The sequence below is a fragment of the Streptopelia decaocto genome (genome assembly GCF_964273445.1).
Source record: "Streptopelia decaocto genome assembly, chromosome: 8".
Classification (NCBI taxonomy): domain Eukaryota; kingdom Metazoa; phylum Chordata; class Aves; order Columbiformes; family Columbidae; genus Streptopelia; species Streptopelia decaocto.
In genome coordinates this window covers 9,860,956-9,876,284 of record NC_138662.1, presented here as the reverse complement: position 1 = coordinate 9,876,284, position 15,329 = coordinate 9,860,956, and the positions used below count along the sequence as shown (strand labels likewise).

Sequence of the window (15,329 nt, the reverse complement as noted above, 5' to 3'; positions counted from 1 at the left end):
AGGTAGCCATGAGTCCAAGTGGGACACTCTCTGCATTGGTCTTGTGGTTTTTATGTTGAACTCTGTGTTCCACTCAAGATTTAGGCTCTTTAATAAATAAATACATTGGTACCTTCTAAAATTAGTGAATCTTGACAGCCCACTTTCTGACAATTTTTTTTTTGAGATCTGCTAAGAGTTGGAGGGAAGAAGGGCAAAAAGAAATCATACTTTAGAAATGTGGAAAGTTAGAGTAAGGGAGTTAAATCCTGGTTGCTCATTAGAGCTTAACAGCACAGACCCACCAAACCTGACGGTTAAAGCATCTGAAAGCAGCAAAGAACCTGCTGAACTGGAATGGGTTTGTATTGTAGAAGTACAGTTGAGAAATAGTAAACAGCTAAATGGCAGAAGTTTGACTTTGGAATTGTTCCTGATGCTTTTTTCGTCTAATAATGACTATATATTCAGTAAGTCGTAGTTCTCTGCCTCCATAACCAAGAAAGTCACAATCAAAATGATATGGCAAGGACAAAACTCTCTTGTTCTTTTGTGGATATAAGAGTTTTCCCCATCCGTACAGGGTAATCCCTCAGGAGACATTGGACAAACTAAGTTAGCCATGGAAATACTTGGTATATTCTGCTGATATGCGGCATAGGGCTCATAGTTTCAAAAATAGCTATTAGTTCTGATACCTAAGTTATGTTTCTAAATGCTGGCCTTTATAAAGTCTCTCCAGTCACCGTTCATAAGACAGGTCTTACAAGAGCCAGTAAATAAGGTATGCAAAGCACGCAAAAAAACACAATATGTTCTAAGTTTCTTTTTAATTGCAGCAAGAATCTGTAGCTTCATATCACAGAAATAAAATCTTAGATTCACTGCTCTCCTTATTGTGCAGCAAACTGAAATTCGCAGGAAAAGCAAGGCAAAAAAATCCCTAAAACCAAACACAAAAGAGACTGCAGTAAGCCTTGACTCTTGACCAAATGAAAACAAAGAGAGGTGCTTCCCTTTGGCTGGTTTTATAATACAGCTTGAGGGCAGTTGTAGGCCTGTATTTTTTACTGCAGCACATGATGGCCAAAAACGTAATGTAAATAATATAGTGCCTGAAGTGAGGGATATCCCTTAACAGCCACACATGCATATAATAAGGAAAATAAACTTACTTTAGGTTATATATAGATATATACCAGAATGATACTGTGACATTCTCTATGTCTCTGTGTGTGTATAGCTATATAGCAATATAGTCTGATTAAAATAACAAGCATATCACTGTGAAATAATTGTATTAATTTTGATAATCAAGAGGTATTATGTCTTCCTGCAAACTGCATTATCATATAAAATGGTATTTATACAGATACCTGTATTGAAGCATGTATGTGGGTTTTACTAATGCTGGGTAAATATATTGATATAGCAGTTTAGTGTAAAGGTTTATTTTAACCAAGTTAAAACATATTGGACGTAATGCAGAATAATCTTAAATTTGCCTGATTTCTTAATATTAATGTAATATTAATTTTTTTTTCCTGTTTTCAGAGGTATCAGTAGGTGCTCCCACCTAGTTGTCCTTTCCAATATGAATGGTGACGTGCTGTGTTCACACTGGGTACTTGGGAAGATGAATGTGTCTTGGGCTGTGTGATAAACGACCAGTATGCCAAGACTTGCTTATTTTAAGACATTCATGACATGTGCAAGACTTGATCTGGGTGATGTTAAGGATGCTTAAGCTATGGATCATTTGCTGGGAAACTGGAAAGTCCAGCTAGTGATTTTCATACTATTCTGTAAGTTTGACAGCTCAAGATACATCCATTCCTAATGACTCTTAACTTGGGATTTATTCTGCCTGTCACCTAATTCCTAACATCTTGGTCCTGATGAGGAGAGTGTAGAAAATAGACGTAGAACTCAGATAGGAAAGATGTGAAACACATACTATACCATAAAAATGCAAAGGCTGTGCTAATCACTTCATAATTTTGTAGTTTGAATGCCTGCATGTCGTATTATTGCTGCTCTGCCTCACTTTGAAATGTTTTTTTATTTATGATCACTACTATTCAAAACATAATTAAAAGTGCCAGAAATCAACCATCTCAGCAGGATAAACTATTCAAAGGGGCAAAATGTGGTTGGCCACTGTGTACATGGGCTGCACAGCAAACTGTACGTCATTACATTTGCACAATTACCTCTGCCTTGTGTTACCAGGAGAATAGTGATTGATCCTTGAGTGACTTGCAATTTATCAAAGATTAGATATGATTTCTCCTGTATCTGATTAACCTTCTGTGTAAGATGGCCATCATTTTTGCAATGACAGTAGATTATTCCATACTTGAAAAGATGGATATCAGCTAGTTGCAATCAATAGCTCACAAAAGGTAACACCTTGAATTCACTGGGTTATTTATAAAGTGTGTCACAAATGGTTCAATCGTTTGTCAAAAATACCGATTTCATTTAAGGAACCTCTGAAGTGAAGTGGCTTTTATTTTAGTCTGAAATGCAAAGAGATAGAGAAGGTGTTTGGGTTTTGTAGTGTAATCAGGCACTGTTGCATGCTGCTATAAAGAGCAAGTACACATTTCTGTGAGTGACAGATTTGATTGTCATTCCCAGACCTCATTACATATGATTTTGTCACAATTGTATGGAGAGAGCTTGATTTTATAAGATTGCATTGCACTAGGTAAAATGGAGGTTAAAATGAAGTATTGTGCCCTCTTGTTATTTAAGTAACACTCTCTGTACTCTCAGTGGAGTGGAAATATTTTCATATATTTTGTCTTTGAATTTGCTATAATGGCATATCTTTCCCCAGTATTCTTTGGTGCAATTCCATTCTTAATGTGTTTTCAGATTTAAATTAACCTTCATTCATTATTCAGCCACACAAAGAATGCATATTTGAGTATGTAGAAATGCAATCCCTTGATTGACTGCCTGGTCCCTGTCTGGGAGGTGGGAGGCATTAATTCCTGGGAGGGAGACTCTTACATCAAGTTTAGGCAGTTTTCAACCTGTGGGAAGCTCTTTTTCAATGTCAGTTTAAGAAATATGTTAATAACTTGTACCTTGACTGCAGTTCAGCTCTGAATGAAGCTGAGAAGGAAACTGCCATTCTGGAAGGGAAATCTTCAGCAGCTAGATGGACAGGTTAGTTAGGAGCACAGTCACAAGGAACAACATCTAAACTCTCTTAGAAAAACCTTGCCCACAGTAACAGAAAACAGAGGCTGCCTGAGAGAAAGGGGCACACATGACATGCTGAAGCACCTATTTAAAAATAATTGCATTTCCCCCACACCGCTGTGGTTCTGCTATGTAAGGTTTAAGTCAAGTAAACTACAAGATAAGGGTCCTCTTTCAGGAAAGCAATTTTAGCGTGTCCTAAATGCCTAGCTTAACTGAGTGTATTGCTGAATCAGAGTCTCCACTCTTCCAGGAAAGGTCAAATGTTCCACCCCTCCTATCCTTAATCCCCGTTAAATACATGGCCATGTATCACTGCCTTCCTTGCCAAAGATCGGTGCTGCCTGATTACGTGGAAAGATCTAGACCACTTACCACATACATTTCTAGAATCAGAAAAGTCACTTTAGTCCCAAACCTAAATTATCTTTTCCAAACTGATCATGTCCCTTTTGCTTTTAATAAGATTACATTTTATTAGGCTGAACTACCATAGTACACACCAGAGAATACTGTAATACTGCAAAATTTTCTGTTAAGAAATGTGCCTTATAAATCAGTTATTTGTCTTGTGAGTGCACATGTATAATAGCTGATTATATGGAGCAGAAGATTTACATTGGCATAAGAACGATGTGCCTGTTCCTGAAAGCCTATATGACTCATCACGGTTCGTGTTTGTGGTATTGTAAAGGCCAGATACTGTAAATTCTTTCCCTGTTTCTTTTTAATCCTGATTTTGGCCATGCCCCATAAAGTACTCAAGCAATCTGTTAAGATAACTGCATCTTACTATGCTAATTCATACTGTGTTTACTTCTTCACTGGTTATTAATATCTTTAGTTCAGGGTCGTATTTTCCTTTCTTCAGAATTTCTTGTAGTGCCTGATGGTGACCAGAGCACTAAGAGCTCCCAGAAGCTTTGCCAGTCATCAAGTCTCAGATGCTTTTGACTTTATAGTCTTGGATAAATGTTTAATTCACAAGTAGAAGAAACATTAGAGCACCTTTGAGTATTCGTATATTGGAATTTGATTTTTCGATTGCTCATAGAAAACATCTGATTCTACCTCCAAGATTGATTTTTATTTTCTCCAGACATGATTTGCCTTGAAATCAATGCAATAATGTAAAATGTCATTGCAAATAGAGGACATCAATCTGCAATGCACTTATTAACTCCCTCTAGTTAAAAACCAAAATGAAAACTGTAAACTTGCTGGTATTCCAGAAAGTGAAAAAGTGAATCCCAAATACTTGAGTTATAGTTTATCCACAAGAAAAACCCATTTTAAGAACTTGTACGTGGAATGGTTTGTGCAGATAAGTAAAAAATGTAGGTAGAACTTTAACATTGTAAGAGAATTAGGTAATTAGGTAATTAGATGGTTAATCAAACTTGAAACGCATGCTTATCTGCCTAAGTCCACATATGGAATATCAGCAATGTGAACAGAAATTCAGCCAGAGGAAAGCAGCACTGTTTTCTCTCGTGTTGGATGCAGCCGTGTGTGCTTGGCATCGCTTGCCTTTGTCTTAGCTGCTTGTTTGAAGCATCTGGTAATTGAACATAAACTCTTGCACTTGAGCATTCATGCTTGAACCTGAAATTACCTTGTCATCCACACTGGTTTTCATTAAACAGCTAACAGATGCCCTGGCATGCTCCTTTCACAATACATGATGCAGAGTCAGAGCCTCATATGCTGAAGTGGCTCTGGTCTGTATGATCTCCTCTTGTCCAGCCTGGAGTCAATGTCCTCTCTGCATTCTGCAGCAGCAGCTCTGACCATTACGTGTCTGAGCTGCTTGCTGCTATTTAACTCAGACATGCCCTCTGAGTATAATACACAGGATACCAATATTTCTTATGTACTTGAAGAAAATGTACATAACCCTCAGCAAAAACACTTTTTTTTTTTCCACTTAAAAAATCAGACCATGTTTCTTCAGTCCATAAGTAGCTGTTACAGTTTTCACTGGCTGACTGTGTCCATTTGCACATACTTTCCCCTCCAAAGCCATGAATATTTACAAGATACTTTGGCTATATAGGCAAAAGAGTAAAGGGGAGAAGGACATATGCTGCAGACCTTCAATAAAGGGTTTTTTACAAAATTTCCATTAGCTTCAATTAACCAAATGTGGCAGTATGAAAGTGCAAACACACCTTGAATGAAGTGAAATGGGCAAGGCTGGAAGAAGAAAGGAAGAAATAAGCCTTTGCAAAATCTTGCAAAATTTCCCTTGTAAGCATAACAGTCTGAAGGCACCATTAATTTGGGAGAGGAGTTCTGATTTCTTTAGTTTTTTACCCTGGATAAGTATGTCAAAACCTGAATATTCCATTCTCTTCATTCTCCTTTGACTTCTTCCCCTATGCCAGGATAGATGTCTAAATAAGCACTGAACTATTAGGTGCATAGGTTTCAGAAACCGGCACTGGAAATCCTGGCATAATCTCTTTTTTTGAATTTGTCTCTAAGATGCTCAACTCCAGTGATTTGAAGCAAACAACAGGAGCTGTATCTCCTGAGGATGTTACAGTTCAATCTTTTATTATAGTAAAATACTCTCTATTCCTTCAGTAGCCAGGGCTGGCAAAGTATATCTCATTGTTTACTAAGCACTTCAATATCATTAAATGAAAGGCACTGCGGTTTTTAGCATCACTGAATCCCTTCCCAGTGGAGCAGAGCATGCAGCCTCCACAGCTGAGCCAAATTGGAAATGAGCATTTTGGAAATGGGGTGCCAAGTAGCCATCTAACACAAACGGGTCTGCCTGTCTCTAGGTGGAGAAAACTCTTCGGTCAGTTGAAATCTTGCCGACAGGCACGATACATGTGACAGCACTTCTTGCTTTGCTCTGGTCCTCTTGTATTGTTCAAAAGATGCTTGCATGCTCTGGACAGACCTAATTTTTTTTTAAAGCATTATCTCTGTCAGTCTCTGATTCTTTTTATGTCACTTATGTCGTGCCACTGTATATTGTGTCCCACTGTGCCATGTCCTCCAGATCAATATGACACAACAGAGCACTGCGTGAGCTACCACAAGCAAACGCAGCGGTGCAAAGATGTTTATCCTAAACAAGTAATCCCTCCTAATGGCCACCCAATCAATATAAAATCAGGGTGGCATGTTTTCTTTTCAGATTAGATAATTGTTACCCTAAGACCATACCGGGGATGCCTGCAGCCTGCTGGTTTGCAGCTCAGAAACGCACCACAGCTTCCCGAAATAAGATGCAAAACAGAGGCAGGACTAACAGCTAATGACAGGTGTTTAACAGGGAATGAGGGACAGAAGTGAAGCAATTACAGCCTTCCTGCAGGTGGGAAGTGCTGCTCAGCTCCCATTCTTCTAACAAACTGAAAGCTAGCAAGAAAACTTTCTTAAAATATCTTGTAATATAAACCAAATACATTAAATCAGTCAGAAATGCACGAAATTCATTGCAGTAATAAAACTATGGGATGTAACACAGAACAAAAGCGGGTAAGAACAGCTCAGCCCCAGTTCACCCCACTAGTGAGGCCAGGGTCCACGCAGTGGCATCCAGAGCTGTCCGGTGTGGCTGTGTGGGTCTGCTCCAGCTGAGGACCATCCTCATGAGCTTCCACAATGCTCAAACCATCTCAGCTCTGATGACGAGCTGCAAGCTGAGCCACTCCGTGAGCTGCCAGCCTGGCTGGCATGCACGGAAAACGGCACATAGTGCCGCTTCTATCACACACGAAGTGTGCTCCTTAAAGCGCTGGCATAAAAGGACAGCTGAGAGGGAGCTTTCCCGTTTCCCTGAGCCTCCACTGACACCTACAGTCAGTCACTAACCGCTCTGCAAAGGACACATCCTGGCATATGTCATGAAGAAAGATCTCCTCGTTCTCTGTAGCAAAGCCAAGCCCAGGTCAATGTGAACTTACGTCTGCTGTCATCTTTGCTTTACATGGATACCTACAGAATATGTTGGCATGGACAATGTATTTTTTTCCCCATTTCCTATTTGAGACTGAAAACAGGTTCTTTTTCCTCCTGATGACAGAGGGCTTTTCATCCCTTGAGTGCATTCCCAGTGGCATGCCAGACAAACTTTCTTGGAAGTGATCCTGAACAATTTTGCTTGTTTTTTTGTCTATTCTTTCTGCAGGAGAACTGGGAGGTGCCAGGTGCTGTTTCCCTCTGTGGAGGGTTCAGCCAGCTTTAAGGGTGACGTTACTATTGGAAATTCTTACCCTTTTTCTGCAACTGAATCTTTCAGCCTTATTTATAAAACTATATCAATATGCATCCGAGTGCTCCAAATATGAATATCAGCTCAAAATGTCACCAAAAACACTTTTTTCCTTTAATTAACTGTCCTGGGCAATAGTGCCTTTTCTAAGCAAAGGCATCTGAGGAAAATAACCTGCACTTGGGGGGAAAAGGACAGCAACAGAGCATTAAGATCAGTTCTCCCTTAGTGTCTGTCTCCCTAGATTGCTTCTCTTGCTGTGCAAGTGGACAATAAATAAATGAGTAGCTAGCTCAGGAAGAAACAACTGGGCTTATTTTGTATTTTTGACTTGGATGTTAACCAACAGAATTCTGGTATCATTAAAGCACTCTCCACAGTTTAAAAACTGCCTGATGTTACAGGTTTTGAAAATGCAAATCTAATAATTTTGATTACCACTCAGCTGTGTATCGCTAAGGTATGCCTACACTCGGCTGCCCTCAATTGGCTTCTGAAAAACATTTTCCATTTGAAGTTCTGCTAGGGCTATTAAAGTGGGGGAGGGGATGTGTTTGTTTTCCAGCTTTCCCAGTCCTTGAGAAGAGATGGGTAAGCATTTTCCCTGGGGTGATTTGTAAAGTGTATTGCTGGGGCTGGCGCTCCTGCTGAACATGGCTTGGGTCAGAGCCCTCCCTGTGCATCGTCTGTCACCAAGCTGTATCAGCCATCCCATAACCTGGTATGTTCAGCTATTAGATTGCAATGCTTCTTGACATGATTGGATTGAAACCTGGGGGCCTGATTTTTAGAGGCATCAAGCACTTGCAGTTCCTATGATGTCCACAGGAGCTGTGCTAAGCTGCTTTTGAAAGCAGATCTTTAGCAAACCACCCATGTTCCATTCTTAAGATGCTTATAAGCAGTATGTATTGCAGCAGGAAGAATCAGATTTATGGTGTGGACTTCTTGCCTCTTGCAGAAAGTGCTGTGGAGGCGAGGGTTAGCTACAGCAAAACCTCGGTGTTGACTCTTGTTAAGGACCACGGCTTACATGGATCATTTTGGGACCCATGTAGGAGAGCTCAGGGCTTTGTGGGAAGCATCCATTTCACCTCAGAGTCATGGTCTTCATAAATATTTCATATGGGCTTAAAGCAGGGCAGAGGTTGAACTTCTGATGTTGAAAGGCTTTTCAGTAAGTGATTCTGTGCCTGAGCCCCACTGCAGGTGTGGGTGTTTCTGTAGCATCCTGAGCTGGGAATGCTCCAGGTCTTCTGAAGTTTTAGTAGCAGCAATCTCAAGTGACTGTAAAATCCCAATATACCTCACTTATAATCAAAAACAATGTCATAAGTCTAGGCAAGAATTTAACATTCTTTTAATAACTTGCATTTATACTGCTTTCCTCCTGAGAAACTTAAAATGTTTTACTTTTATTAATTAGTTAAGACACATAACATCTACTGTGGTTCTTCTAAGAGTTACACTATTTTGTTAGAAGTGAAACCAAAATATAGATGAATTAAATTTGTGCAACGTAATACAGCCAACTCCCTGAGGACTTGATCTGAAGCCTATTCAAGACAGTGATTAAATCTTTTTCACCACCTCATGTATGCTTTTGGTAAGGTCTTTGAAAATCCAGGAACAGCTTCACATGCCCTGAATTTCAGTGAATAGTTCTGCTCAGTACATGTCTTTGTTGCTGTATCCTTATTATTTTAGCAGAGAATTAAGCAATTGGCCAATAGTCCCTGGAAAAAGTAGTTAAGATTTTGTTTTCGTGTACCAGAGAATGAATAATTCTTGTAGTATTTTAGCATGACAGCTGTGCAGAAGAGACTTTTGGAATAAGCAAAAATATCTATCTGTATATGATTTTCAGACTTTCGGTCTCATTGTTAAGCAATATGTTTTCTTCTTTTCATTTCCTCTGAGACCCTGTAGAAAAAAATCATGGCACTTTTGTCAACAGAAATGAAAGACAAATGTTAACTTCAAAGGCAGAGGGAGTACATGAGCACAGATAGGAGCTGAAATCTGCATAATGTGTCATGGCTCATCTTTCTATGCCACCATTTTGCTTGTATTGTATGACTAAAATGAAAAATAGACTATTAAACCAGTGGTGAAGGATCCATGTGAACTCTAGCTGTGAATAAAGGATCAGTCCTGAAGCCCAAGGTGGAGCTGATATGTGCTGCTGCCTGTATTTAGCAGACAGAACTTGCTGCGTCACGTGTACCTGCAGGTTTGGGGGCTTTCCTTTGCAAATGCTGTGTTTAGGACAATGCCCTTTCTCACCTTTTCTTTGCTTCACCTTCCTAAAATACTTGCTCCGTTCTTGCTCACCAGGTCAATGGCATTTTGTGTAAGACCACAGAGGTCCTAAAAATCTCTACATCTCTCTTCCCTTCTCAGAAGGACAGGATTAATGTTGGTTTTCCCCCCTTTGTTTTCTTTGTTGTTTGTAGATCCAACCCGGGTTATGGTATCACCTTTCAGCATGGATGTCACTGTTGGAGAAAGCATTGTCTTGCCCTGTCAGGTATCTCATGATCACTCGCTGGATATCGTGTTTACCTGGTCATTTAATGGACACCTGATAGACTTTGAAAAAGATGGGGATCACTTTGAAAGAGTCGGAGGGGTAAGTATTAATACTAAAGCAATCTCCTCACACTAATAAAAGTAGGTAACATAGAAAAGGGCTACTAATAGAAGGAATGGACTTGACTAAGTTAGTAGTAGGAGATGTCATCTATTGTCCTATAGAATGAGATTATAAACATTGCCAGTGTAGTACTACATTATAGTGGGTGTAAAGTTGTCTTGATTTCTTAATGACATGGCTTGAATCTGCTCACATGAACGATGCATTCATGTTGCAGTGGGGTGGATGTCAGAAGACCAATAATATGTTTTCTCATTGCAAAAAACTGCCTTCTCGTTCAAGGAACAAGTCCATAATACATTTTTTCTGGCTGTAACAGTAAAAGAAATGAGAAATATAACAATTGTAGAGCTTTGTATTTATACAGAAAATAGTGAGAAATCAGAGAATATCCTCAAATTTGTTCAGGCAGTGTTTGTTGGCATGTTTATCTGTCTCTGTCTGTGTCCTCCTCTTGTGACCACATGCTTAGAATGATTGTTTCTCCTCTACACAAAAGGAGTTGTATAGCATTACAAACATCATCGACTGTCAGAAATGACATTTCTTATCAGTATTATCTGTGCGTGTTTCCTGGCAATGTCACATTGGTATCTTTGGGTTGTTTGTTTGTTTGTCAGTACCCACTGATGGTGCAAATTTTTGCAATGTCCAAAGAATTGTTTATGTGAAGTTTGAAAAGATCATGTTCATGGAAATACGATATCTAGGAGGAGTCAGGTGTGAAATGATGGTTAGACTGCCCATCAAATACAGCCCTGGCCACCGCTGTTGTTCAAGACCATGACCAAGTGGCAGGTATGGGGAAGAAAAGGTAGTGAAGATAGGAATTGCTTTCCTTCATTAGAAGAGATCTGCTTGGGTCATTTGCCATTTTCTGCCTCTCCAGGAAGGTTTAAGACTGGAGAACCCTCAACAAGATAAGGGTGACTGTGATGGTCCTTCTCTGCTTGTCTTTTTCTCTGCTTTTACCTGAGTTGTAAAAGGCAGGTTGTTTCAGCTTTTCCAATAGTTTCAGATTTCCTGAAGTTGCTGTAGCATGAATTTTGGCGATCAGCAAGGGCCAGTGCTACAGGAGGTACCTCAGGATGCCGTCTGTTAGAAATGAGGTTCACACGAGAAGGTAGCACGTCCCTCAGACCTTCCCCAACTTCTCATGCCATTCTTCTGACCAAAAATAATTTGCAAATAATTTTTACTAAAAGAGGAGCAACAATTTCACAGGCTATATCTGGAAGATGGGTGAAAAGTTTACTTTCTTCTGCAACCATAATGTTTTCCCTCACAGTTCAGATTCCATCTAATTTAGCCTGTTCTGTATTTGAAGGGAACTGCTGAGTTTAATTTCTAACTTCCTTGCAATTTAAAAATGTTTTATCATCCTTCCTGATTCATTTTTTTCCACTTTTATAGGGTGAGGATAGCAAGAAAAAGAAGGAAAAAATGCAACAAATTTTCAGCAGAGGTTGAAAACTGGAAAGGGTTTTGCATTCTGCTCTAAGGGAGGTTTTACAGAGCTGCACGCTCCGCCGGGTTTCAGGCAGACTGGCAGTCCGTGTTTACCTTTGTCAGGAGTGAAATTTAATGCTGAAAGGAAAAGGAAATACAATTTACAAGCCTTGCTGTTATCCCTAAAATAATCATTAAAAGATTGATGCCTGGGGCACACATCAGCAGCGACGGCTCTTCCCAGCAACTGCACTTGATTGGCCTGCAAAGCTAACATTACAAACTTTATTAATATTCCATGGTCAGAAAGTCACAATCACAAGGTTACCCTGAAATTTCCAATGTATCAAATGTTTTGTGTCTGGATAAAAATTTAGAGAGTTTTCAGCTTTCCATACAGAAGTATAATTAGTCCTATTCAACAGTTAATCAGACATGCACTTGGTGTTTGAAAAACAAATTACCACTGTTAGATGATGCAAGATTTCCTCAGAGAGTGCTGTTCTCATGATCTTTAGCACAAAAACACCGGGCAATCAAAATGCTGGCCGTAATACAAAGCCGTGAAACTATTGCAGATGTCTGGTAATTTGGGCTGGTTTTCACTTATGAAATAGATGTAGACACAACTTGGGCCTCTGAATACCAGAGAGGCTATAAATTGGATATCCAGACAGATAAAGGAAGAATCAGAGCGAACCTGCCCTACATAAGGTTTGCCACATTGTTAATGGGGAAACTGTTTAACAGACCCAAACCACGCTCTCTTGCCCCTTGTAGGAGCTGTAATTTTAGAAACACTCCCGCTCTTATCTTCAAGGCAGACTCACATAATTTTAATAGGCCACGGCTTGCATTACTAATGTTTTCATCAGCCAGTGTAAAGTAAATCCATTAGTCACAGTGTCCTTCATGTGATAATGATGTTTAGCGCTCATTAAAAAGTAATTGTAACCACTTTTCCCTACTTTATCAGCAGGATTCAGCTGGTGATTTGATGATCAGAAGCATCCAGCTGAAGCATGCTGGGAAGTACGTCTGCATGGTGCAAACAAGTGTGGACAAACTATCGGCTGCTGCAGACCTGATTGTAAGAGGTATTTGAATTTTGTTACTGCTGTTGTAAAATCTCTTCTTTTTTTTTTTTTCTCTTTTATTTTCTTTTTTTTTTTTTTTTTTGGTCTTTTTTCTCCCATCTTCTGCTGCTGGTAAAACAATTTCTGGGCTCAGAGACATTCATTGATATCCCAGTGTCTTGTAATTGATCTAAAATATAGGCTTTAAGTACATACTGAGGTTCACAATATGTTTTCAAACAGTGCATATGAAGATTCTTTCATATATACATACTCATACAAGAGACACACAGCATAGATAAACACATTAGTACGTGTCTGTGTCCTGAATGCAAAAATTTCGTCAAGTGAGCTCATTTATTTGATGAACTGTGCAACAGAAACAGTATCCATCTTGTTCACTGCATTTCTGCCCAGCAATATTGTTCTTTTTCTAGAATAAACATGATTTAGTAACTTCACTGATATTTCAAGATCTATTTGTTACCATACACAGGTAATCTGTAAGTCTGACTTCAGCAGAAGCACAATCAGTTAACCTGAGTCTGGATCCTTACAATAAGTATGATAGATATTTTCCTGCTTGTTAGCTTTGAGGAAAGTAAAAACGGAGGGCATATAGGACTTAGTGAAGAAGAATTTCATCGCTCAGAGCCTGGCTGCAGCAGTGCCTGCAGCTCCTTTCTCAGGGGGCATCAGGGACGGAGTAGGAGGAAGAACTGAACAGAGTCCTGTCCCCAGTTTCCTCCATCCCACCTTCAGTTTGTCCTCCCAGGTAAAAATTAAGATAGATAATTTATAAATAATTCAGAGAAAGGTCTGTATGCTGTTCTGACATGCATAATCATAGTTTGCATGTTCACCATGTAACATAAGTTCTCGAGCAACTGAGTGGAAGGAGGAGAGCACAAAAAAGAAATAAGAAATTCCCTTTTTACCCAAGCTGTGCCAGAGTAAAATGTACAAGATTAGCCCTGAACTTGCATTCAGAAATGTGTCTTTATCTCTAGCCAGACGTTTGTGTTATCCTCATAATATTGTTACGCTTTTCACCACGTTTCCCCCATAGGTGCACAAACACAGACATTCTAAGTTACGTGCTGTACAAAGAGCGGGTCTCCTGGAGGGAGCGAAGCCGCTGCTCTGCTCCCCAGGAGGTTGCTCCCCATTACACTGACTCTCTGGTTTTTGCTGTAGCATGATTTCAGATGGGGTTTTTTTTATTGTATTTTTGCACAAACATTTCAAAACAGCCTGCTGATGGGTAATCAGTTAGGTAATTTCCTTAGTGCTGGCTCTGTAAACAAACAGGAGGAACACTAAATTCTCTCAATAAAACGACCCTTGATGGTGGCAAAAATACTGATCTTGTCACTCCCTAAAAACACCAACAGGGACGTCTCCATCCAGGCTAGTGGTCCCACGGCTGCACTGAGGGTTGTGTTTTACCATCCCACCAACTGCATAAAATTGGGAAGTATCCCTGGGCTGTGAGACTGATGAGCTGGTGCATAAATAGAGCCCTCAGAATAAATTTTAGAAGTTTTTTGAATTTTGGAGTTATGTCAACATAATAAGAGATTAGTCACTAGAATAAAAATCAGTTATTTACATCAGAGTATGTCAAACAAGAACATATATAAGTAACCTCTGGCACTAGTACACAAAAGTCAGACCAGTTGTGTAGGGCTGAGATTTTTTTCATGCCATTGAAACAGAAGCATATGTCTATCATCAGCCCTGAAATACCTGGTAAATACCACTAAGTGATAATCTTTCCTGCTCTTGCCCTACTGTAGCCTGCACCATGCAAATATGTATATTCTGAGATGTTGGGAATAATGATAGTTAATCCAAGACATGAAGTTTGTTTCAGCCTCTGCCAAGCAGTAGGAGTAATTTGTGACAGATCCAACAAAATAACGTGCAGTGGAGAACCAAAGGAGCTGAGTGCTCTGCGAGGCTGCATTGCGTGGCTGCTCCCCCCAGCAAACCAATTTAAAATTTTAATTTCTGAGAAATTAAATCTGCCTAGACTTGCTGAAACTTTCATTTTAAAGACAGAATATTGAAAGGTTTGGGGATATATTAGGTATTTAAACATGTCCAGCTCTCTGAATATCATATGAGAATAATTTTAGTCCACAGAATGAATTTCAGGAGTGTTTGCTTGAGACAATGCTTTTGGGGAGAGACTTCACCTCAGGTACCACTACTGACAGTAACGTCCATATGATACAGGAGACATTTCCCCGCTCTAAGCAGTATGTCCTACAGTGCTTCACTGGTTAGAAGGAACACAGCAGTGAAGCAGAAGATACCAGTCACTACTCAGACACAAAGCTCATTACAGACAGTTCCTTTGTTCTTCACCAGCCAGTCTGCCTCAACCTCATCTAGGCAAAGAGCTGCTAAACCACAGCTGGGGTTGCAGTTAACTCTTCTGCTGGGATTTGGTTACCCCTGTCCTGAGGAAGGGAAGAAGACCAGAGTGCTCCCTCTTTGAGTCACTGTGAAGCCTCAAGCATCCCTCTCCTGTAACTCTTCCAACAGGTCCCCCAGGTCCACCAGAAGCTGTGACAATAGATGAAATCACCGACACCACTGCTCAGCTGTCCTGGAGGCCAGGAGCAGACAACCACAGCCCTATTACAATGTATGTTGTACAAGCAAGGACCCCCTTCTCGGTGGGATGGCAAGCAGTGAGCACAGGTAG

General features: G+C 39.9%; 1 protein-coding gene across 3 annotated transcripts in view; it reads left to right on the top strand.

Moving 5' to 3' along the window:
* LOC309443117 (contactin-4) overlaps positions 1 to 15,329 on the top strand; it is a 331,164-nt gene that overhangs the window by 304,735 nt on the left and 11,100 nt on the right. For all 3 annotated transcript variants that reach the window (XM_082059766.1, XM_082059765.1, XM_082059767.1), the window contains 3 exons: positions 9,889 to 10,064; positions 12,514 to 12,634; positions 15,167 to 15,325. In XM_082059766.1, the coding sequence (XP_081915892.1) occupies positions 9,889 to 10,064; positions 12,514 to 12,634; positions 15,167 to 15,325 (456 nt within the window). The remainder of the gene's footprint in view (positions 1 to 9,888; positions 10,065 to 12,513; positions 12,635 to 15,166; positions 15,326 to 15,329) is intronic.